Source organism: Cryptomeria japonica, chromosome 3 (genome assembly GCF_030272615.1).
Source record: "Cryptomeria japonica chromosome 3, Sugi_1.0, whole genome shotgun sequence".
NCBI classification, from domain to species: Eukaryota; Viridiplantae; Streptophyta; class Pinopsida; order Cupressales; family Cupressaceae; genus Cryptomeria; species Cryptomeria japonica.
Window position 1 is genome coordinate 734,198,941 of NC_081407.1, and position 24,699 is coordinate 734,223,639.

The following is a 24,699-nucleotide window of genomic DNA, read 5'->3' on the forward strand; positions in this document are numbered from 1 at the left end:
TCTGTCAAGAAAGGCAAGTAATAATGTATGAACAGTAGAGCTGAAATCGACACTAGGTTTGATTAAATTCACTAGAAAATCAAAAGGATCGAAAATGTCAGCAGTTATAATTAGCCACAATGACAACATAATGTATAAACCCCATGATGATGATGAGGTCACTGTGAAATTTAACTTCCCTGTTGAATCTTCAAATGATACATCAAGAACATAATCTACAGCATAATCTGCTCTCTATCATCCATTTTAGCATATGCAGTAGTTTAAACTTTGGTGACTGTCGATATCTCACAAAGAATTTTGTCATAATATGGTTATTATTACTAAGCAATCAGTAGTCACAGACATATCCATTTTTTATGTATTAATTGCAACGCCTCAGTTTATTGTGTGTTAATGCTGAATCTCCATAGAAGGAAAAATGGTTATATTGTAGGCCAAAAGTTCCTGGTAATCTGGCATTGCAATCATTTTGATGCACTTATTTTGTACAGAGAAACCAGAAAAATGCAACATTGCATAATTTTCTAGAACAAAAATAAATAGCACTTGCTAGACTGGGTACATTTTTTCCTTGTCAAAAAGTGTACAACCCAAGTTGCACAAACAATAAACACAGAACAGTAAAAAAATAATAAAACTAATGTTTTGAAAAATAGGCAGATAAAGCTTCAAAACATTGGATGAGCAGTTAGAGCATACTGGTCATCTCATTTTTTTCGTTAATCAAAACGTCTTCAGCAGAATTGATCTAACATCTGTTGAGCACATAACATCAACTCAATATATTTCAACTTGTCCCAAGAAAATGTAAAACCTAAAATGCCAGCACATGCTCAATATCCTAATATAATGGTCATTTGTTACACATGCATGCATATACGTATCTGTATATATACATGTCTATATGTATATAAATACATCATACATATACATATATACATACATACACACATATATGCATACACATACATATATATGTATATGCATACATACATACATTATATATGCATTCACACACAAATATAAAGAAGAATAACAGATTTTATATAACATGAATAGCAGATTTTAGAGGAAAAAAAACATGGCCTGAAACATACCAGAATGTTAAATCTAGATAATCAATCGTCATCCTTAAACTCTCTGCACAAACAACAATTCCTTTCAGAGTTGCAACTACAAAACATCCTTTTATGTGAATGAATTTAGCTTCCAAAAAATTATTTATATTATGTTTTAGAGGGTTATATATAGTCTACAGAAAATGCAATTTCAGAAGGTTATTATTATTGAACTACATAACACACATAAAGATAATTAGTCATTAATAGAAGCGCATACCTTCGGTCTAAGTACCGAGGCTGGATTCCTGTACCTTGACATGTAGTGCAGGTCAAAGCACCTTTTCCTTCACAGTTTACACATTGGGATACCTCAGTTTGATCTCCTCCATAGTCAACAGTAACGTCACCCGCTCCCAAGCAAATGCGACATGTTTCTGCAGTTTGTTACACATCACTGACTGAAAGTGAAAAAGGAAATTGTAGAAAACAAGATAAATCTAAATGCATGATAGTCTTCTTCCCATACTGAATAAAAAATGGCAAACATCAAACATATGAGATAAAGGCATTGAAGCTTACGAGCACCAGTTCCTTTGCACGGGAAACATGGCTGGTCATTCTCTCGATTTGCCTGATCATAAATTAACACTAATTTATGAATGACAGATTTTAAGTGCGAATTCCTTAATCTTTTGAAAAAAAGTTGCCAAACTGAGAATAAGGTGCACATACCGCATTATTGATTTGAATTTCGTAGAACACTGGAATACCAATACCAACAGCAATGCTAACAAGACCTACAGAGACAGCAACAATCTGCATCCCCAAAATCAGTAATATTATCCCTAAAAAATTACCACTTACTGAAACAGTAGATGTTAGAAAAGCGTCTGCACATTGTCCACTAAAATACTGCCACAAAAGCATCAGCAGAATGTCAAGCTTCTAGTGAAGAAACAGGGACAGATTTACAGGTGCCATAAAAATTGAACCTTGATTCCTGGTATTAGAACCTATGCTGGGGCATTCTGTTAGTTTTAATTAGGGTGAAGAGCGGATTCCAATTGCCTAAGGCAACATTGGAATCCGCCCTTAAGGGCTGGGCCCTTTATCTTGAAAGGATAACGTGTACCCTTCAAGGCTGGGCCCTTCTCACACGCCACCCTCTAATAGGGCAGACCCTATAACTCACGCCACACTATGTGTCTCTCACCCAAATGAAACGTGCTAAGGGATAAGGACTGAACCCATACACCAAACGTGGGAAAAAGGAATTCATAAAATAATATTAATTAATGCAAGCCGACCTAGAGATCTACCGCCAAGAGGAAGATATATATATGTCAACTTCAAGATGAAGTAACACATTCATTTTTACACACATCATCAGCAAATGCGATATGCTCTTCTCCTAAATGCAATCTGCCCTCCTACACTTGGCGAATCTTCTCTTTGGCGAACTCCAAGGACACTTGGTTATAATGCTGCTTCAGCCTGTTGAAGTCATCTTCTGCTGATTGGTTTCTTGGTCATCTACAGCTAGGGCATCATCCTTCATCACCTTGGCAACTTGCTGTTTGGACAGCAATCAGAGATAAGTGTTGTCATCAGAACATTGTGCTTAATACATAATCAGATCCAAGGATCTTTCTTGCTGGGTTTTTCCTCCTAGGAGGTTTTCCTAGGGTACTTGTGTGTTGTGAGTTCATTTTGTTCATTTCTCTACTTATGCTTAATTCTAGAAAATCCTAACACTAACGACAATCAACATTAATCTGGAAATTAAGATAGATTTCTATTTTCTCAGTATTGTATTAATCTGAAAGTCTAAAATTAACATGGTATCAGAGCTCTAGGTTACATACATACATATATATTAACTTTCAGATTTCAGTAGCCTTTTATTTTAGTTTGTTGTTTCATTTTCAGTCAGGGCAATGACAAGACTGAAAGTTGAAGATAGGCTCGAAGGAGCTCTTAACTTTGCTGCCTAGAAGGTTCGCATCCTACTTGCTCTTGAGGAAGATGATCTCCTACAGTTTGTGCAAGACAAAGAGCTGACTGTGCCCACAGATCAAGAAGAATTAAAGCAATTCAAAAAGAATGCCCTCAAAGCCAGAAAACTCATCATTGACTCAGTTAGAGATTACCTTGTCATCTCCAAGTTCACTACAGCTAGAGAGATATTCAAACATCTAAAAGGTATTTATGAGATCCTCAGTAGAGCAATTGTATTAAGTCAACAATTACTTCATGTTAAAATGGCAAAGGAAGATTCAATTATGTCTTACTTCATGAAGATCTCAGAACTAAAAGATCAACTAGGCACAATTGGTCATGACATTGAAGACAAAGATATTGTCATGATATCATTAAATGGTCTTCCAGACTCATGGGACTCATTCATTCAATCCATAAGTGGGAGATCTGAATTCCCAACCTTTGATCATCTTCGGAACGATTGCCTCCATGAGGAATCTCGCCTTGCCACAAGGGGAAAACTCAAAAGTCCTCAAGTGGATGATCAACATATGTTTGCAGCCCAATGCAAGAAAGGTGGTAATTGGAAAAAGAATAATCCCAAGAGGAGTAGAGATTTCAGACCACCTAGCTCTCAGTATTCTTGGAAGAAGCCAAGAGATCTCTCTCGTGTTCGATGTTTCAGATGTGACAAATATGGTCACTATGCTAAAGAATGTCAGAATGAACCCATGCAAAAGGAAGCCAACCTAAATGAAGTCTCAGAACAAAATGAAGACTTCTTATTCATCTCTGTCTTATCAAACAGCATACCTTCAGATAGTAACACATGGCTAATTGACAGTGGTGCTTCCAGACACATCACAGGATATTGTGAACATCTCTCAGACTTAGTAGAAAAGGATACCAGTCTACATGTGGTAATTGGTGACGATGCTCGATATTCGGTAAGAGGTTCTGGTACTACTTTAAATTTAAACTCTGGTATTTCACTTCACCTTAGTGATATCTTATTTGTTCCTAGAATTAAAAGAAACTTAATTTTTATTTCTGCTCTAGAAGATAAAGGTTATCAAGTAGCATTTTCTAAGGGTAAAGTACTTGCTTGGCCTAAGAAATCTATTTTTAAATCTGCTCATGTTATTGGAAATATTGACAGTGGTGCTTCCAGACACATCACAGGATATTGTGAACATCTCTCAGACTTAGTAGAAAAGGATACCAGTCTACATGTGGTAATTGGTGACGATGCTCGATATTCGGTAAGAGGTTCTGGTACTACTTTAAATTTAGACTCTGGTATTTCACTTCACCTTAGTGATATCTTATTTGTTCCTAGAATTAAAAGAAACTTAATTTTTATTTCTGCTCTAGAAGATAAAGGTTATCAAGTAGCATTTTCTAAGGGTAAAGTACTTGCTTGGCCTAAGAAATCTATTTTTAAATCTGCTCATGTTATTGGAAATAGATATGATAGTTTGTATAAGATTTCCTCTAACCCGGTTCAAGCCCTCATTAATAAGACCCCTGAATCCTGTGAGCTATGGCATAGAAGGCTTGGACACTTACACTTTCAAGCTCTTCCCTCTCTTTGAAAGATAGTTAAAGGTATGCCTAAACTCAGTAAATTTCATGATGATTCATGTAAAGGTTGTGCTATGGGTAAAAATATTAAAGGTCATTTTCATAAAAGTGAAAGTAGAGCTAAAGAAAAACTAGAACTTGTTCATTCTGATTTATGTGGCCCTATGTCTATAGCATCCCCTAGTGGATTTCTTTATCATGTAATATTCATAGATGACTTCTCTAAGAAAACTTGGGTCTATTTCTTTAAGACTAAAGAATCTGATGAAGTCTTAAGGCATTGGCTGAAAACATCTCTGGTAAAAGAATTAAATGCTTAAGGTTTGAAAATGGAGGTGAGTTTACCTCTGACAGTTTTTATGACTTCTGTATTGAGTCAGGAATTAAGAGGGATTTTTGTGTTCCCTACAACCCTCAGCAAAATGGAGTTGCTGAAAGAAAGAATAGGACTATTGTTGAGGCTGCAAAGGCCATGATCCATGATCAAGACTTGCAGACTTTTCTTTGGGCTAAGGCTTCTAGAACAACGGTCTATATTCAGAATAGATGTCCCCACCATGTTCTAAAGAATATGACTCCTGAAGAAGCCTTCTCAGGATCCAAACCTGACATTAGCCACTTGAGAATTTTTGGAAGTCCTGTATATGTTCATGTGCCTAAAGAAAAACAAACTAAGTTGGAGCCCTCCGGAAAGAAAGGAATGCTAGTTGGATACAGTGAATCCTCCAAAGCCTTCAGGATCTACATTCCAGGTCAAAGGTATGTTGAGGTAAGTAGGGATGTTACTTTTGAAGAAGTTATTGCATTTAAGAAGTCAAAAGGTTCTTCTGTTATTGATGAGGCTAATGATAATCAAGATATGAATGTTGATAATAACCTTGAGATTCAAAGGGAGTCTGTTGTGCCTCCACCTCAAGAAGTGCATGATGACCCACCTAAGCCTATGAATCCCACGGATGTACTTGGTGACATTGTGGTCAGCAAAAAGAGGCCACTATGGGTGAGAAACACCATTCAAGAAACTGAAAGATATGCAGCCCCCAGTGGTACCTTCAAAGAAAGCAAGAGACCTCAAGTATTCTCCAACTACATTGCATTGATGAGCAATCTCATTGAGTCCGAGCCATGCAATGTTGAAGAAGCCTTGAACTATCATGCCTGGAAGTTAGCCATGGATGAAGAATATCAGTCAATCATCAAGAATGATGTCTGGGATATTGTGCCTAGACCTAAAAGTAAGTCCGTTGTTTCCTCTAAATGGTTATTTAAAATTAAACATAATGCTGATGGTAGTATTGAGAAATATAAAGCTAGATTTGTAGCTCGTGGTTTTTCTCAAAAGGAAGGCATAGATTATGAAGAAACATTTGCTCTCATTGCTAGATATACTTCTATTAGAACTATAATAGCCATTGCTGCAACTAAAGGTTGGAAGCTACATCAAATGGATGTTAAGACTGCCTTCCTTAATGGAGTCATTGAGGAAGAAGTCTATATTGAACAACTTGAGGGTTACGAGGTTCATGAAAGAGAAACTCATGTTTGCAGATTAAAGAAAGCACTATATGGCCTCAAACAGGCCCCTCGAGCTTGGTATGAAAGAATTGATAAGTGCTTGGTAAGCTCAGGGTTTTGTAAAAATGATGTTGATTCTAACATTTATTTTAAAGTATCTAATGATGAAATGCTAATTCTGGTTCTATATGTGGATGATTTATTTTATACTAGTAAAGATGAACTCATTAGTAGATGTAAGAAAGAATTAGCTTCAGAATTCGAAATGAAGGATTTAGGTCTAATGCATTATTTTTTAGGTCTAGAAGTATGGCAAAGACCTAATGAAATTTTCTTAAGTCAAGGAAAGTATACTATTGATATTCTGAAAAGATTTAGAATGATGGATTAAAAACCTATGTCTACTCCTATGGAATCTAACTTAAAGAAGTTGAGTGTTTCTGCAGCTAACTCTGATTTTGCAGATCTTTCTGAGTACAAGCAGTTGATTGGATCATTGATGTATCTAGTTAACACTAGACCAGATATATGCTATGCAGTGAATGCTCTCAGCCAATTCATGAGCATGCCCAAACATGTTCACCTTGTTGCAGCCAAACACATCCTGAGATACTTGCAAAGCACAGTTGGCTTTGGGTTGAAGTATCCAATGAAAACTCCAATAACCCTGGAAGGTTACTCAGATGCAAATTGGGCAGGAAGTGTAAAAGATAGGACAAGTACTTCAGGCATCTGCTTCAACCTAGGATCTGCAGTGATTTCTTGGGCTTGCAGAAAACAATTCTCAGTGGCACTAAGTATAGCTGAAGTTGAGTATATAGCTGCAAGTGTTGCTTCTAGGGAAGCAGTATGGCTTCGTAAACTTCTTGCTGGGTTGTTTGGACAACCTTGGAAACCCACAATCATTCATTGTGATAATCAAAGTTGCATAAAGATGTCAGTCAATCCAGTGTTCCATGATAGGTCAAAACATGTGGAAACTCATTATCACTTCATTCGGGATATGGTGCAAAGAGGTGCTATTCAGCTGAAGTATGTCAGCACTGATGATCAGATTGCAGATATCCTTACCAAGTCTCTATCCAAGGTGAAGTTTGTGTACTTCAGAGATAGGCTTGGGATTTCAAAAAATGAAACCTTGGTTGAGAGGGAGTCTCAACCTCAGTGAAGCATTGTGTTGCATCAACCACCCTCTACGGGCAATGTAAGGTGGTAGTCTTCTCAAGGAGAAGAGTAATTGTTACCATCCTCTGCGGGCAATGTAAGATGGTAGAAAAGATCCTCGCCACCCTCTGCAGGCAATGTAAGGTGGCTCCAGTCTATGCTTGTGTGCAAGATGGAAGATTTTTGTTATGTAATTCCATTCTATGCTTGTGTGCAAGATGGAAGTCTACTATGTTCTGATTATGTAATCCATTCTTTGATTGTGTGCAAGATGGAAGATAGTGATATTCTGATTATATTCTCTTCTCCCTAATTAAGAGGGAGTGTTAGTTTTAATTAGGGTGAAGAGCGGATTCCAATTGCCTAAGGCAACATTGGAATCCGCCCTTAAGGGCTGGGCCCTTTATCTTGAAAGGATAACGTGTACCCTTCAGGGTTGAGCCCTTCTCACACGCCACCTCTAATAGGGCAGACCCTATAACTCACGCCACACTATGTGTCTCTTACCCAAATGAAACATGCTAAGGGATAAGGACTGAACCCATACACCAAACGTGGGAAAAAGGAATTAATAAAATAATATTAATTAATGCAAGCCGACTTAGAGGTCTACCGCCAAGAGGAAGATATATATATGTCAACTTCAAGATGAAGTAACACATTCATTTTTACACACATCATCAGCAAATGCAATATGCTCTTCTCCTAAATGCGATCTGCCCTCCTACACTTGGCGAATCTGCTCTTTGGCGAACTCCAAGGACACTTGATTATAATGCTGCTTCAGCCTGTTTAAGTCATCTTCTGCTGATTGGTTTCTTGGTCATCTACAGCTAGGGCATCATCCTTCATCACCTTGGCAACTTGCTGTTTGGACAGCAATCAGAGATAAGTGTTGTAATCAGAACATTATGCTTAATACATAATCAGATCCAAGGATCTTTCTTGCTGGGTTTTTCCTCCTAGGAGGTTTTCCCAGGGTACTTGTGTGTTGTGAGTTCATTCTGTTCATTTCTCTACTTATGCTTAATTCTGGAAAATCCTAACACTAACAACAATCAGCATTAATCTGGAAATTAAGATAGATTTCTATTTTCTGAGTATTGTATTAATCTGAAAGTCTAAAATTAACACATTCTTGCCTCAATGAGTACATAAATTCATATCTATCAATTGGAATTATTTTTGGACATTGATTGAGAATTCCTGATCATTAGCGACTCCTAAGGCATAGCCTGGTAAAAAATCCGGGGTCTATTAAAAAATTAGAAAATGCCGATCCTAAAAGTATCCAAGCTGGGCAAGGAACTAGTAATTGGTAAAGAAGTAATTATCCTTTATATTGAATTGTAAAAGTTAAGGTATGCAATGCAGACATTGTTGTGTGTGACGAATATTACAGACCAGCAATGTGCTGGAAGGTTGGGTCATTTTTGATAAGGGTTAGTAAGTGACAAACTAAACCCTAATTCTCGAAACAGCAAAAATACAAAATAGGCAAGCGTTGAAACTTTCAATATTCCAGAGTAAGATGACAACTCCCTAGAAACTGGACATAAAGCGACAATATAGTAGTATGAAAATGAAGATCATTAGTAATGGGCAATTTTCACCTGTCGGTTGCAGGAAAATGACTTTGGTAAGAAAATTAATACAAAATTGAAAATTCTTAAAGCAGCTCAGTTATAAAGTCAGACTAACCCAAATTGTCCTCCGCAAGCAGAATGCAGCAGCAAACACTATTAAAGACATGATGACTCAGTCTGTTACATCTTGAACCTATGAATTTTTATTAAAACCTTCTATCGGACCTATTCCCTGCTAATAAGCTGTACTACAACCAGATTACATGCCCATTTTATGATGGGACTTTGGCATTCTTCTACAAGTATGAATTGTAATTCCAAATCCTCATCCCTCCGAATCCTCGCTCAGATCTAACTAAATACCAACAATAGCTACGATACCATGTTGGAAAATCTTGGATGCATACTACTGATGTACAGGGTAGTAGGGGCTAAGTTTTTTCTTTTTCAAATCAATGCACAGAGGATTTCAGTGTTTCATCCTGGAAGCAATCTTTAGCTAGTGGATGCTATAAATGTGACAAGATATTTAATACAACGAAGTATCCCTATAATTGGGATTTCATTCCACATCCATAATCTATCTGGGGAAATTCGCATTGCAGGTTTTAAAGAAGCTTCAAATAGTGGATAATGGTGACCAACAAATCCTTTCGGTGATTTTAATTCATCATTGAACTAATTTTTTTAGGTTTTCAGCGAATGAAATTTCTAGTTCCCGCAGCATTCAATTGAATTAAGCAGGTAAAGAAAACGGAAGTGCCGAAACAATTAAATGGGTAGCAATAAAAAGTGAATGTGGAAGAAAGTACTCACCGTATCCTGGTCTAATTCAATAGCTCGAACGACAGGGTACCCACGATTAAACCGCTGCTTCCCAGCATTTCTCTGTGGCGATAAAATTTTCAAAGAAGGGCAAAATTTTGACGTAGATAATCCAGAAAAACGAGAACAAACTCGTCGAGAAAATGTCTTGGACGAAGCGCAAGATATCGGAGGCGAGAAAAGTCTATTGTGGCAATTCAAAGACTCCATTGCCATCTCCCCTGTGTACGACTGACTATGGATTGTCCACTGCAAAAAATTGTGAAATTAAGTGCCATTGAGGCAGCCCTATCCGTTTCACAGACAGAGCCTTTCCACGTGGCGGTCATTCCAGGTTTTGCCGTTGTGGCAGTTTGATTATATTTTTAAAAGAGCCAAACGATTAGGGTGGAGAATTATTAAGGTGAAAAGTACAGCCCTTGATTTTGTTTGACTGCTCACATCAAATCTTACAGTCACAAATATTGTTTTCTGTCTTTAGGTCAGTTTTAGCTTTCAATTGTGTTTTGAGTTTTATTAGTTATAGTTTTGAATCTTTTAATCCAATTTCAAATATAATTGTGATTTATAATTTTTATTATAATTTTATTTTTAAAAAGTTTAAATTATATATCTGAAATTTGTATGAAATGAATGTAAGATAAGAGAGAGCAAATAAAGGAGAAAATAGGTGAGCTGATTAACCCCAATGTACCTTGCATTTCCCTTTGGCAAAAGCCATCACCTGGTTCTTGCACATGATATTAATGGTTCTTGCAACATGATATTAAACATGGTACAAATGAAGAAGAGCAAGGATTATGGAAATTTAGTTGTGAATGCCGTGTTCAATTAGACTAAAGATTTTGGTGCAAAGGAGGTCAATACAATGGGAAAAAATAGTGAAGAGACAAGTAAAAAACTAGAATTTAACAAGGTTTGATAAATTGAAGTCTTTAGGGGTTAGGAAAATGTAATGTCTCCATTTTCAGTTTTCTAGCAATTCAATTGTTATTTATTTTTTGGGTTTGTGTTAGTTTATTTCGAGGGATAATTTGATGTTATCAATGAGCTCAAATGGTTTAGAGGAGTCATATGACACTTTCAAATGTTATTTATGACTTTCAATTTAGGCTCAAATGGTTTAGAGGAGTCATATGACACTTTTAAATGTTATTTCTGATTTTCAGTTTAGGCTCCAAGATTCTTGGAGGGAGCATCTATTTTTTAGTAAGTCACTCAGTCAAGTTCATTTATCATCTTCATCATCAGGATCACTCCTACATAGTCAAATTTCAATTTTGATGCATTTCAACTATTGTCGGTAATTGGATGCATTATTGAACTATATTTAATTATTTTCACTAAGGCTTCCTTTTTAATTAAATTTATTTATTGGGCACCTTAATGTTATATCTCGTTGGAAAGATAATGAAATTTTTTAAATAATAGGATGTTTAAAAGTGACTTTAAGTGTCAGAAATATTTTAAAAGCAAATTAAATCACTTTTTGTAGTTAAAAGGCTCAATAAATTAATAAAATGATTTTAAAAGGGAGTTTCTAGAAAGTTCCCTAAAAGGTTGATAAAAAGGGGAAATTGAGAGCTCATTTGCTATGTTGAGTTTATTATTTCTAATGTTTCTCTTTGAGAAAAAACCTACATGATTTCTTGAGTTGGATTTGGTTCAACTCAAGCTTTGTGAGGACAAAAACCTTTGCAAGGAACATCTTCTACATTGGTGAAAGATCCAATTTGGACGATTACTTGGTGATTTCACACAAAGATTATAGATGGGCTTCATCGTGAAATAATTTAGATGTGTTTACAGTCTTGAAGGAGTAGATTAAAATAATTATTTGCTTGTTTATTTATTTTATTTGTTGGTCGTACAACCTAGGTAGTGACATGAGCATAGAGGAAGGTAGTGCTTTAGGTTTGAAGAGGTTTCCATTATTGTTTGGAGATGTTTAGGGTTTACACTATCATTTCTATCCATTTCACAACCTTTGGAGAAGTTATTGAAGATTGATGTCTAAACTACAAATGTCAGTTAGCTAATTTTAATACCAGTTTAGTCTATTCTATTGTTGCATTGTTTGGGTATGTGTTGAAATACATTTGTAATGCTATTCTATGAACTGAGTTGTCTATATTTTTGAGAAAAATTATATTCTCAAATTAGAAATAAAATTAGAAATATTTCAGCATGTGGGTTTCCTAAATATTGGAATTTTTTGAGTTGTTTAATTGCTACAAGTATTTATATTACCTACACTTTATATTATTCTATAAATCAATCGCAAACACATTTCAAATAAAAAATATCCATAATAGAGTAGCATATTATAATGGTATTAAAGTAGGTATGCCCTGCCATCCTGAAGGGTCCAATGAGAAAGATGAAGACTTTTCAAGAGCAACTACTACAAGGGATTATTGAATTGAAACAAATTTATCAAAATTATAGTGAGAGTTGGCATAATTATGGCGAGAATTTGAAGAAAATTTTGCATAAGCAAGTGCACGAGCATCCTGGGCGGTTAAGGTCTCTCTTCCCAAATAAAGAAAAAGTAGAACAAAATGAAAAAGATTCTTTTGGAGCAAGAAATAATGAGAAATAGGAAAATGAAAAGAGGTTCATAGTAGATCTTATGGATGTAGATAGTGCCTTGATATATAAGGACTATGTAATAGAGTTTCAAGAAGACTCTTTGGACATGCATGAAGTTACTATTGATGAGTTGGTGCATGAAAGGAAAGATAAAACAACAATCGTGGTCAAATATTTACAATGATGTTGGTCTAGATGGCCATAGGTTGGATATTGATGTTGTTCGTGAGCGACATTGTTGTCTATGATTAGTTATAGTATTATCTTAGGAGGGTGTGAAGGAATATGCTTCTTTCCTCATCTTGATATTGCTTTGAGGATGTTTTGGATCAGTTGTTATTATTCCTAAGGTATTGTGTTTCTTTTGTGGTGGACTTCTTATTTTGTTTTTGGGTCCAGATTAAGATATTTTGGGTTAATCAAATTGTTATGAATTGGCTTATGTATTTTGGTCTGTGCGGTTGTGTGTAAAGTCTTTTTGAAGTTAGTTGGAAGTTTTGTTGACTTGGTGTGAATCTTCACATGTCTTCTTTACCTTCCGCATGAAATATTTTGGGTCAATGCTATATACACATTACATAATTTGGGTCAACCTATAGAGGTTATTTATTTTTTGACTAATATATATATGGTCAGATCATTTGTGCTACATGATAAGGAAATGGTAGCGTGAAGAATGTAGTATGTGGTGTAGTGGTGTACGTAGTATAGATTGAATATGGTGCAAGTTTGAGGTTCAAATGTATTGTTGTGTAGAGATATATCAGATGAGTATTAAGTTGTGAACTGTTATCTACATGTTGATGTGATTCCTTCTTTAGTTTAGTTTTTAATTCCTATTGTATTTGGACAATCATTTTGTACCTTTCCCTAAAGAAATGGTCTTCACTTGTGCAAGTCCCTCTTTTGTATCTTACCTAAGTTTGTGTGCCTTAGTGAGAAAGTCTGAAGTAGTTATCTCCATGTCTTGTGGCCTAATCTCTTTGTAAACAATTAATATATATTGTGAGTTTGATTCTCACCATGGTTTTTCCCAATTTGGGTTATCCATATAAAAATTTGGTGTTCTTGTGTGAGTGTATTTGTTGTTTCAGTTGCTTTACTTTCATGATCATGTGTTGGATGAATGTTATGGTTTAAGTGGTGTAATTTGTTCAAGTTTTAGTGTATGTTGATTCACCCCCCTTCTCGGCATCCGATGGTGTTCAACTATTTATATTGAATAACTTCAACAGTTGGTATCAAATCTTTAGTTCCTAAAGAGACAACTTAACCACTAAGGTAGATCTTGGATTTTGAACAATATATTTGGAGAAGAATTGAATGACATGGATGCTTGGGATGATGTTGATGGAGTTGTTGACATGGAAGGAGAGTTGAGATCTACATTAGCAGACCTGGATGAAAGTAGAGAAAACATAAGAATGTGGTTGAAAAGATTGCTTATCTAAGGAGCTTGCTTGATAAGGGAAAGAAGATTATTGATGAATTTGAAACAAAGCTTGATGAGAAGACTAAACAATGTTCAAAATTTGAAGAAGAGGTAACCAGACTAAAGAAGGAATTGAAAGAGGTGAAGAAACAAAATGACAATGAATTGAAACTCAAAGGTGGTAGTGAAGTGCTAGATGTGCTAAATATTCAGAAATAGAGCAAAGATAAAGGTATACTTAGTTTTGAAGATGGTGAATGTTTGAAGGAAGATAAAGGAAAAGAGAAGATGGAGGATGATTTGAAGAACTCTAATAAAGATGAAAAAAAAATTTTGCAGACTGAAGCTTTAGCAATATCTGGATACATCCTCCTATTCTTCTCGGGTATTCATCTTTTAATGTTGATTGTTTTGCATGCAATATATTTGGATACAAAGCTAGTGAATGCAGAAATCAAATTGGAAATCAATCTTTTGATGAAAATTATCACTATTGTAACAAGTTTGGGCATAAGGTGAATGAATACATAAGTAGGTTGAATTGGAATAGAAATGGGAATTCAGGTTTTGGCATAGTTGTTCAATCTTTCAATGGATATTGTTATGTTTGAAATATGTATGGGCACAAAGCTATTGAGTGCAGGAAAAATAAGAATTTTGGAAGAAATGAAAGTGGTAGAAAGAATGAAAGGAAATCACATCAAAGTTTGGTATGAAAGGAATGAGAACTGTAATGATTTGCTAAAGAAAATTGATGTTAAATGAAGAAAAGGAGAAGATGGAGATAACATGGGTAAAGAAATCAGAAGACAAAGTTGAAGTAAAGACTGAAGATGGATCCACACCTTCTGTAGGTGTTGACCCTTCTTCCTGTAATTAAGTTAGACAACATTGTCTGAGGGGGAGAACTTAACGTAGATCCCTTATGACCCCTCTTGGTATAGGTGTTTGAGTTATTCTCAGCATGGCATGTGTTCTGAAAGATTTTTAAGTGGATCATGAGTAAGTTTGGTAATCCATAACTTTTTATGTGTTGTCAGATGTACAATATTGAAGATTTTTGGAAACCCTAATAAGCAATTATATATTATTTTTCAAAATTCATTTTGTACAATTGCAATTATGGAGCTAGTGAATGCGAAGAGGAGAAAAGATATTTGATTAGAGGTATTTTTCATTTTTTTCAATCTTTCTATGGTGAATTCTAGGATTATCAGTGTTCATGATGAAGCTCGACCTATTTTTGAGTATTGTTCATTTATTTCGATAATGAGATAATCTATTGATGATTTTTTTATTGTTCCTAATAAAGTTGTTAATAGAGAAGATGTTTACAGTTATATTCATGTTTTGATGGAAGAATACAATCATGGCAAGATCAGTGATTTCGAGAAAATTTATTTGGTTGATGATTTACAAAGTTTTAAATTTGACTATGCTAGCTAGGGAATATGGGTTTGGAGACATGGAGCAATTTTCCTATGATTTGTGATGAATAGATAATTAAGATTGTGCTCAACAAGATTCATGAAGATTTTCTATGGTTGGATCAACCATATTTGATTTCTAATGAAGCCCTAAGGGATGTGACCAACTTGTCTTCTATTGGGAAGGTACCCGCTTTGAAGTCAGTGAAGAATGAAGAGGTGAACAGGTTAACTAGAGTGGTATCTAACAAGAGAGCTCTTCGAATCGATAGCATTGTTGATTTGGGAGTTAGATATGCAACTATGAGAATTTCATATAAGTTGTATTACAAGAATCGAGAAGTTTATTTTCCTCTACGGTAGTGTATGTGGCTTATCAGATGGTGAAGGAGAATGTTGATTGTGATTTGTGTGAGCTTTTGAGGTGACAGTTGTTGGATAATTTGTAGATAACAAATTAATGAATTGTACCCCCTTCCAGTATGGCTCTCTCATTGTTTACTTGGTATTCTATTTTCTTAACACTTTGCCCAGAATGAAAAATGTTGTAAGGAGAAGAGATGGTATTACTCCAATAATTAGATTAAGGAATATTTAGATAGTTTGGATGATTGTGATGTTGCTTGTCATAGGTTCTTTGTGGATCTTCAGAAAGAGATGGTTATGAGGAATCAGATTCCTTTGAAGGTTGTGGAATGGTATAAAGATGAGATTATTTTGATAGTTGATAAAGATAATTGTTTTATTGAAGTTGTTCTGCAAAATTCATTTGTGGAGGACCTTCCCTATGAGGTGTTAGAAGATGAGTGCATGAGTATTGCAAAGATACTACTTAATTACCTATAGACTTAAGTGTAGAAAGGTTCGAAACATTTGATGAAATCATCGGTAAGTCTAGCAAGAAGAGGATTGGTGATGTTGAATCATGTTGAAGACTAGGAGATCAAGTTATCTACAGAGGCCTCTTACTCTGTATCTAAGGCAATGAAATCTGAGAAGTTGTTCAGAGAAGATGGAGTGTGCAAAGACTCTGATTGTGGAAAGTGATGTTGAAGAACGAAGAAAAGTCTATGAGCAGAAGGATGTTGAATTAGAAAAGAAGTTAGTTGGTTCCCCTATTTCCTCAAAGGATAATTCTTTTGATATTGACAAAGTACTTGAGTTGATTGGTAAACTGAATGGCTTGAAGGATGTTGGTGACTTATATCTTATTGTTCCTAGATTTATGATCAAAAGATTATTGAGCAATCATTTGTTACATATTTGGTCTAGAAAAATCTCATTCCTAAAAATATTTCTGATTTTCTTCTAGAGGTCCTCGTTGAATTGTTGATTGATTAAATGGCTTTAGCTAGGAATGACGGTAGTGGTTCAGATGAGCCATGTACTAAGATGAATTTATCAAATAAGATGACAGAGAGGTGTCTAAAGGCACATCGGGCTCTCAAGGTTAATTTGATTAATTTCAGGAAGATGATGGATAATGCTACATGGTTATATCACTATCGCTTGAGGTGGCTTGCTGCTACAAAGAAGTTCAAGATGAGATAGACTCTATTGAATCTCAAATCAACAAGATGGCTCACTCATTTGATATTTATAAAGATGCTAATGTTTCTATGAGATTGAAGGTTTGAGATATTCACTCCCAGTTATCACTAAGGCAAAGACAAAGAGATGAATATATGAGGATGTTTTGTGATCTTAAGGATGCTATGGAATTGAGGTTATCTTCTTTTATCAAGTTGTTGGTAGATGCATAGAAGGTAGAGAAAAGTGTGATAAATGCTGATATTTTTGACATTATAGTGAATTTGTGTATTGAATGTGAATGTTAGAGAAAAATTCTAAATGCCACTACATGTGCATGGAATTATTCTATTGTGGGATTGAAGAGGCAGTTCAAGGACATTTGGCATGGCAATTTTTGACAAGTAGTTTTTTTGTTTGAATATTTTTGTTAGGGGGAGTTACAATTTTGGTCATTCAATTTTCGGCATGATGTTTCATCCTTTGTCTTTGATGTCAAAGGGGGAGAGATCTTGGTATTTTAGGTTGCCTGGGGGAGAGATCTTGTTGATTTGGATTGCGTACGGGAAACATATCAAAGAAACATTTTTTTTTGCCACCAATGACAAAGGGGGCGATTGTCACACATTTATGTCTTTGTTGTCATTGATGTCAAACATGTTAGTGTGATTTGAATGTTGGTGTTGTTGGTCCGAATATATTGTGATGTTAGTATGGATGTATTGTGGTGTTATTCTTATGGTTTGGTAATATTGTGATGTTGGTGTTGTTGGTTCGGAAGTGATGTATAGCAGAAGTGTATGGTGCAGTATTTTATTTGGCTATTTATTTTGGTTCATGTTCGTGATGTTTGGTTGGTTGTTGGTCTGGATGTCTATCTGATTGGTTATTTGCTACAAAGTTATTTGCAGATTGATGTTGTAATTTTTGGATGGATTAGGATGATGACATGAGGTTTTTCTAGAGGAGTAATGTTCTTTGTTTGGTCCAGAAGTGGTGTTGTTATATCTGATGACAACTTTGGTGAGCAATATCATGGTCTGAAATATGTGTTCCCATCAAATTTGTTTCAGATGGCTATTTCAAATATTGCAGAATGCTTTTGGCAATTTGATTTTACATTTCCAATTGATTGGATGGTTGTTCATGAGCAACATTGTTGTCTATGGTCAATTCTGGTATTGTATCAAGAGTGTGCAGAGGAATGCACTGCTTTCCTCATCTTGATATTTCTTTGAGGATGTTCTAGATTAGTTTTTATTATTCCTAAGGTGTAGTGCCTCTTTTGTGGTGGAGCACTTTGTTCTAAGATTTGTGTGAATGTTCCCATTGTTGTCATTGATGTCAAACCTGGTGATCTGGTTGGACTAGATGTAGCATATTGAGAAGAAAAGTGATAATGAACAAATAATCTATGTGGTAAGCAGAGCAGTGATATTGAACAAATACTGAGCAACTAAGTATGTATGATCTACTAGAGTTATTTCTAGAAGATCCCTTATTTTGGAATTTGCTAGACATGGTTGAAGTTGTATCAGTTGTATTGCTACTCGGATGTTTGTATTGCATTGTGTTATATGAATTCTATGCTCCATAATCTGTGGTATTCGTATCTTGAAGTTGGAAGTTGTTATGATTGGAATTTGTGCTTATGGGTCTGTATTGATGGGTCTGGTAGACCCTTGTTTTGTTCCAGTAACTAAATCGTGTGTTTCGGTAATTGAAGTGTGTGAAGGAAGCATGTAAAAGATCTATGAAGGCTGACTTGGTTACTCTATTTTTGGTCAAGGCTTAATTGGGCAACGTTTTGATCTAAGCAATGTATTATTATGTAAATTATTTGTATTTGGCCAACGTATTATCTCGGTGTATGTGCTTAACAATATATATATAGAAGACATATGAATATGTATGTATGACGACGTATAAAGTGTGTGAGTGACAGAGTAGTGGTATGCAAGGTATGAAAGTAAAGTGAGTAGTAGTAGAGTATAGCAATGTGCAGTATGAACAGTGGAGTATGATGTATGTGTAAGAGCGAAGGTGCATGTAAGAAGATCAAGTGCAGTGTCGTAGTAATCCTTTATAAGATCTGCTACAAGTAGTTGAATTGACAAAGTACAAATAGTGTTGCAGTAATCCCTTTACCAAATCTATTGCAGGCAGTTGTGGATAGGTTGGAGAGATCCCTTACCAGATCAGCTATGAGTTGTTATTTGAGCTTATCTTAGAATTGACCTCATGCATTTGGAGATGCAATTTACCTCAATTCACTTATTTCTATTGCAGTGAGTTATGGCAGTGAGTCGATTTCTAATCAAATAGTGAGCCACCCTTTGGTAAACACCATATAACTAGTTATATTATCTTGAGAGTTAACCCTCTTTGTGGTTTTTCCCATTTGGGTTTTTCACGTATAAAATCTGGTGTCTATCTTGCGATTATGTTTTCCATTTATTATGATTTTGTTGATTCATGTTGATGAGATTAATTGCTAAGGTTAAAATATCATTAAAAGTTTTATAAGTGTTGGAATACTGATTTACCCCCCCTCTCAGTATTCTGGTCCATTCAACCATTCAACATGCTTATTCTATTTTTTGGTTTGGATTAAGATATTTTGAGTTAATCAAATTGATATGAATCGACTTATGTATTTTGGTCCATGTGGTTGTGTGTAAAGTCTTTTTAAGGTTAGTTGGAAGGTGTGCCAACTTGGTGTGAATCTTCACGCATATTCTTTACCTTCCACATGAAATTTTTTGGGTTGATGTTAAATACACGTTACATATTTTAGGCCGACCTAATACAGGTTACTGATGTTCCAACAAGTATATATATGGTTAGATCATTTGGGTTACATGATAAAGATAGTTTAGTGTGAAGAAGGTAGTATGTGATGAAGTGGTGTGTGCTGGACCTCCAAAATTTTGAGGGCCCAGGTTGAAAAATTGCTTGTGACACTCATAATCCCCCTCACAAATTTTTTCCAAGTAGCCCACTTTGAGGGTCAGTATTTTGGCGTCCCTTGATTTTCATGAGAAACCACTTTGGAATCTTGTTAACCTCTTATTAGAGATGGAATATGTTTGTTTGCAACCTCCCAAGATTAGATTTGATAAGTTTTTGAAGTAATTGTTTTGGGGCCTTGAGGTAGGTTTATTGTTGCACATTGTCAAACTATTATGAGTAGCTATCTTTGGAGAGTTGCATCGTGTTTCCAGTTGAGTGTCATGTCAAGCCAATAGTTTTTGGTGATTTTATGCGTCTTGATAAACTCCCATGTCATTTTCTAGAACCCTATGAGTTCATTTGACATGTTTCCTTGGTCAAATCCATTTGAATTTTGTTCAGATTTGTAGACTGAACTATGTAAAATTTTCTAAAGGCCCTGCATATTGAGTTTTATTTCATGACCTATTGACCTAAATGCTAAGGTTAGTATTCCCCATGATTCTCTATATGTTTATCTACCACTTCACCAGTTTACAACACCCCAACATCTCATTTGATATTTTTTCAAAGTCAAATCCAAATGGACTTTGAAGAGTTGAGAATCAACACTTCTTGAAATTTTTAGAGAAGGCAAGTTTGGGTATGAGTGTTTTGCACATATGATGGAATCAATAAAAACCCCTTTGCACAAATGCCCATGGTATTTAGATGTATCAGTTTCTCAATTGGCGGCCCCTAAAACCAAAGTTTGGTATTTTTTTTCAAATTAGTGTTTGGACAGGTTTGAGAAAGGTTTGAAAGGTGCAGTTTCAGAATATGCGTTAACCGCCTCTTGTGGATTCTATGTGTCACATAGTTGTATCAGGCATTAATAGGTCGATCTTTTGGTGCAATGACAACCGTGTTTCAAACATTCTCACTCCTAGAGATTTGTTCTCTAGAGCCACCATGAGTCTTTGAACTTGGAAAGACGTTAGGGTTCAGTTTTGGCTTGCTCAGCTAAATCACCAAACTTTTGACACACTAGTGTCCTCTCTACCTTTGAATATGTTGCATAAGTTGGATGTTCATTCTGTGAAGCCCTAGTAGAAGGATTGTTGGCATCCATATATCACTTTCTACAATTACAAGCCATGGTTAGGTTATTGCTGGCTTTCTCTGCATTTGCCAATGATTCGTATCCTCAATTGTAGGTGGCATTTTTAGTCTCATTTATCTATTTGGCAATGCCATTTTTAGACTATTTGGTCTATTGTTACAGAACCCAAGTTGGCCCACTTTGCTTGGTGTATTCCTTTCCAAGGCTTGCCCTAAGGTTCTCAGCTTCAACGTTTGGAGGGTTTGGACCCTAGATGCCCTTTTCACAGCCAACCAAAAACCTTGAAGCACATTTTTTGGTTTTGTCTTTGTGCTTAACATTTTTGGATTTGGATCCATGATTTATTCTGCCCTTTTAGACCTGAGCGTTTTTCCAGGCACATGGTGCTCTTTGGGGATTGACCTCATATTCCCTTCAAGTATACCCAAATCTGACATGCTTTTTAGGGTGGAAATTCTCTTTAATTTATGGAAAGATAGAAATGTTGTTCTCTTTTCTCACATCTATATTGATAATTTTAATTTTATTTATGCTAGAAAGCTACTATAATTTGTAATAATGCTATGTTGCAGATTCAAGTTCAAGCTAATTAAGTTTCTTTGGAAGTGGCTCACCTTCAGGAGGTGCTCATTCACTAGGGCAATGCCCCTTGCATTGTGACCAAAGTTCCTCGTGATGCTTCCACTTCATGTGGTCAATCACCTTCTCATGGTTGGAGATGAAGAAGTTTCTTTGCTTGTCACTTCAATTCTCCCAAATCCCAGGCCTCTCGCTGTCACTCTGGTGGTAGGGGTGGTGCTCTGCTTCTCCACCTTGCAAGGGCTCTTCCTTTGCTTGGCCTTCAAGTAGTGTAGGGCCAACTTTTAGAGGCAACAATGGTTGGCCTATTGGTAGTGGCAGTGGTGGTTGGCCCGATTCTTCTAAGTGGCTCCCTCGGCTAGATTTCGTCATTTCTACTAAAAGGACATCTAAGATAAAGAGGAAGGAGAGGTGATTTCTAGTGAGGGGTAGTCCTTGCTTGACCTCACCCTAGACCCCGCTGATGTATGGGGTAAATCGGATGACAAGGACCCCCCTCTGTCTCATGTTGGGTGTGTGTTGGCTACTTAATTGTGATGGTGTTTTCTAGGTTGGGCCCTTTGCTAGTTTGTTTATATGTTTCCTACTCTTTGGGCTATGCCCTTCTAGACTCTGATTTCTGGGTTCTACCTAAGTGACTTTGAGGGTTGACCTTGTGTCTCTCTACCATTTTTTGTGGATATGTGTACTATATTTTCTTATTAATAGATTCTAACATACATATTAATAAAAAAAAATTCTATTAAACCAATAAATAACTAAGTATTCTTTTATTTCACTATTGTTGATTATAACATAAAATATTGATACTTCAAATTGTGGCCTTTTCCAATGATAACCAAGTTTCCAAAATAATTCATAATAAGATAATCAAATCAATTAGCAACAAATAATAACTCATTGTTATTGTATATAGAATTTTATCTTGAAATAACTTAATAATTATTAAAAATAATTATGTCAAGATTTTGTTTTTGCTAATATCTAAATCAAAATGTATTTCAAATAAGTAAGAAAATAAATTTTGGGTTATGACATACTTCCCCTTGAAAATGATGCATCATCTCGATGCATAAATTAATGTTTGTCTAGAACCAAAATAGGCTAAACTTGCCAATTTGCCAATCTAAGGTTGACGACATTCGTACCTAACATGGTTAGTATTTCCATTAACTAAAATGCAATATACTCTTCATATTTTTTAAACATTTAAGATAATGAAAGCATGCTCATTTATTAAAATAATCATTTAATAAGTTATGTGTGATTTTGTGTGCATTCCATCACTGCCCTTCAGTTTCTCCTTCTCTCTGAGGATGTTCTCTTTTTATTTTGATATATCTTTTGCACTCAATAAAACAACACTAACAATTTATTCTAGGCTAGTGCTTATAAATAAAATTCAAATAAAATATTCCTCAAATATTTTTCCTTGTCCATGGTAAGATTCACTTAATTCAATACTTCAATGTTATACATTAAAACTTACAATGATAAAAGTAGAACAATCTCTTTAGACTCACTAAAGCTACATCTTACTTTGAAGGAAAATTTTAAGATGCACTTAATTTCAAATATTGAGATAACTAATTTTCTTATATCTATAACATATTCTACAAAATCAATTTGTCATATCAATCAAAACTTTTTAGTATAGCATTCATCAAATAAGAATCAAGATATCTCATGTAATCTCTCACAAAGAATACGTTCTTTTTATCATACATTCATGTGTTTGCCATAGCCTTATAATTTAATTTTTTGTCTATGCTGCTAAGTATTTCTCAATATTGTACCCATCATTGTCCTAATATCTAAACACCATTTCAAAACACTTGCATAGGTTATAGCTTATTAACAAAAGATTTGTTAGGATTAAGGTGTCTCAACCTTTGCAAGTCCTAACATTGGTAATTGGAATTATTTATTTAATATTTGGTTTAGTTTTACTAGCCTACTAGATAGATTTGTTTGCACATGTTATTTTTGTTATCTAATGGGATTTGGCATGTTGACTTGCCATCCTACTAGAAAGATGACATGGAGCATATTGTCCTCACATGGAGCTATGCATCTTACTAAGAGGATCTTGTACTTTTGTAAAGTAGGTGGCAAGTGTCATGTAATGACCAAATCATGACATGGTTCTATGACACACCTACCTACGACAGTTTATGACAACCTATGATATTATTCTAGATGACAATTGAATAATCCTAGAGGTATGGACCCATTTATGCTTGGTTTTTGCATGTATTATGTGCTTGCATGTTGATGAATCTAATTACATATAATGGAGGCACCCACATTGTAAGATTCTTATGATGGTTTATGCCAGTGCTTCACATGCGGAAAGGTTGCATGCATGCAAGTGTTGTGCACATCTTGGGTTTCTTACAAGATCAAATTAGTGTCACTTGGACTTAGGCATCCATTTTGGGATCTTTATCCTATGCATTTTAAAAGCATAAAAGTGTTGTTATTTGTCCATGTAGTTTATGTTGTATATTCTAGTTTTTTTGTAGGTCAAGTGTTATGTTATCAAAATCAATCCAAATTGTGAGTTGATGTGAATACTCTTATTGAAGAAGCTATTATATGGGTATATATTGTACTTATTATATTAAATAATACAAAGTATTATGCATTTGGATTGTGGGGTTTTTCTCCTAAAAGGGTTTTCCCCATGTATATCATGTTTTCACTATGGAATATTATTTGAATATTCATTCTCTTTTTGAATGTGTTCTTATTTTTGTAATAGTTAAATATTCCAAAGAAAATTTACACTATCTCCCCCACTAGATTAGTTTTAGGAAATATTTTATGTACCTTTTCTTCCTTTCAGTTGGTTCCAGAGCCTATCCAATTTTGGTTCCATTATTGGGTAGCAAGTTTATTATAAATCTCAGTTTAAGTGGGAGCTTTTGTAGAGTATTTTAAAAATCCTGTTGTAGGAAGAAAAGATTGCAGGAACATCCATAATAATAGAGATAGATAAGTTTAATGACACTAACTTTGAATTGTGAAAGTTAAAAATAGAGAATATGCTCGTAGACCAAGATCTATGGTTTGTAGTATCTGTAACAAAACCAATCGCCATGGCCTAGAATAGGAGATATAGAAAAAGAATTATGAGCCAACTAAGGAGGCCCTGGTGGTTTGTGGAAGAATAAAAGAGAAAGGTAAGAAGGGGGCCAAGAAAGATGAAATAAGTTTTGATGCATATCTCATGGGAGATTAAAGTCATTTGCAGTGTTGGAATTACATCAAAACTAGTCACCTCCATAAAGAATGTAAGGAGGAGAAAAATAAGACCCGTCTATATTTTGATAAATCCTCTTGAGATGATGATGAAGCCTTTGTC

The 24,699-nt window shown here is 35.2% G+C and overlaps 1 protein-coding gene across 1 annotated transcript; it reads right to left on the bottom strand.

The window, feature by feature from the left end:
- Positions 1-412: 412 nt before the first annotated feature.
- LOC131074917 (protein SPA, chloroplastic) lies at positions 413-10,069 on the bottom strand. Its single transcript, XM_058011657.2, has 6 exons — positions 9,710-10,069; positions 1,797-1,880; positions 1,644-1,695; positions 1,342-1,498; positions 1,101-1,143; positions 413-758 (listed from the first exon to the last, which is right to left on the bottom strand). Exons 1-5 carry the CDS (start codon positions 9,932-9,934, stop codon positions 1,122-1,124), a joined length of 540 nt encoding a protein of 179 aa, XP_057867640.1. The 5' UTR covers positions 9,935-10,069; the 3' UTR covers positions 413-758; positions 1,101-1,121.
- Positions 10,070-24,699: the final 14,630 nt, after the last annotated feature.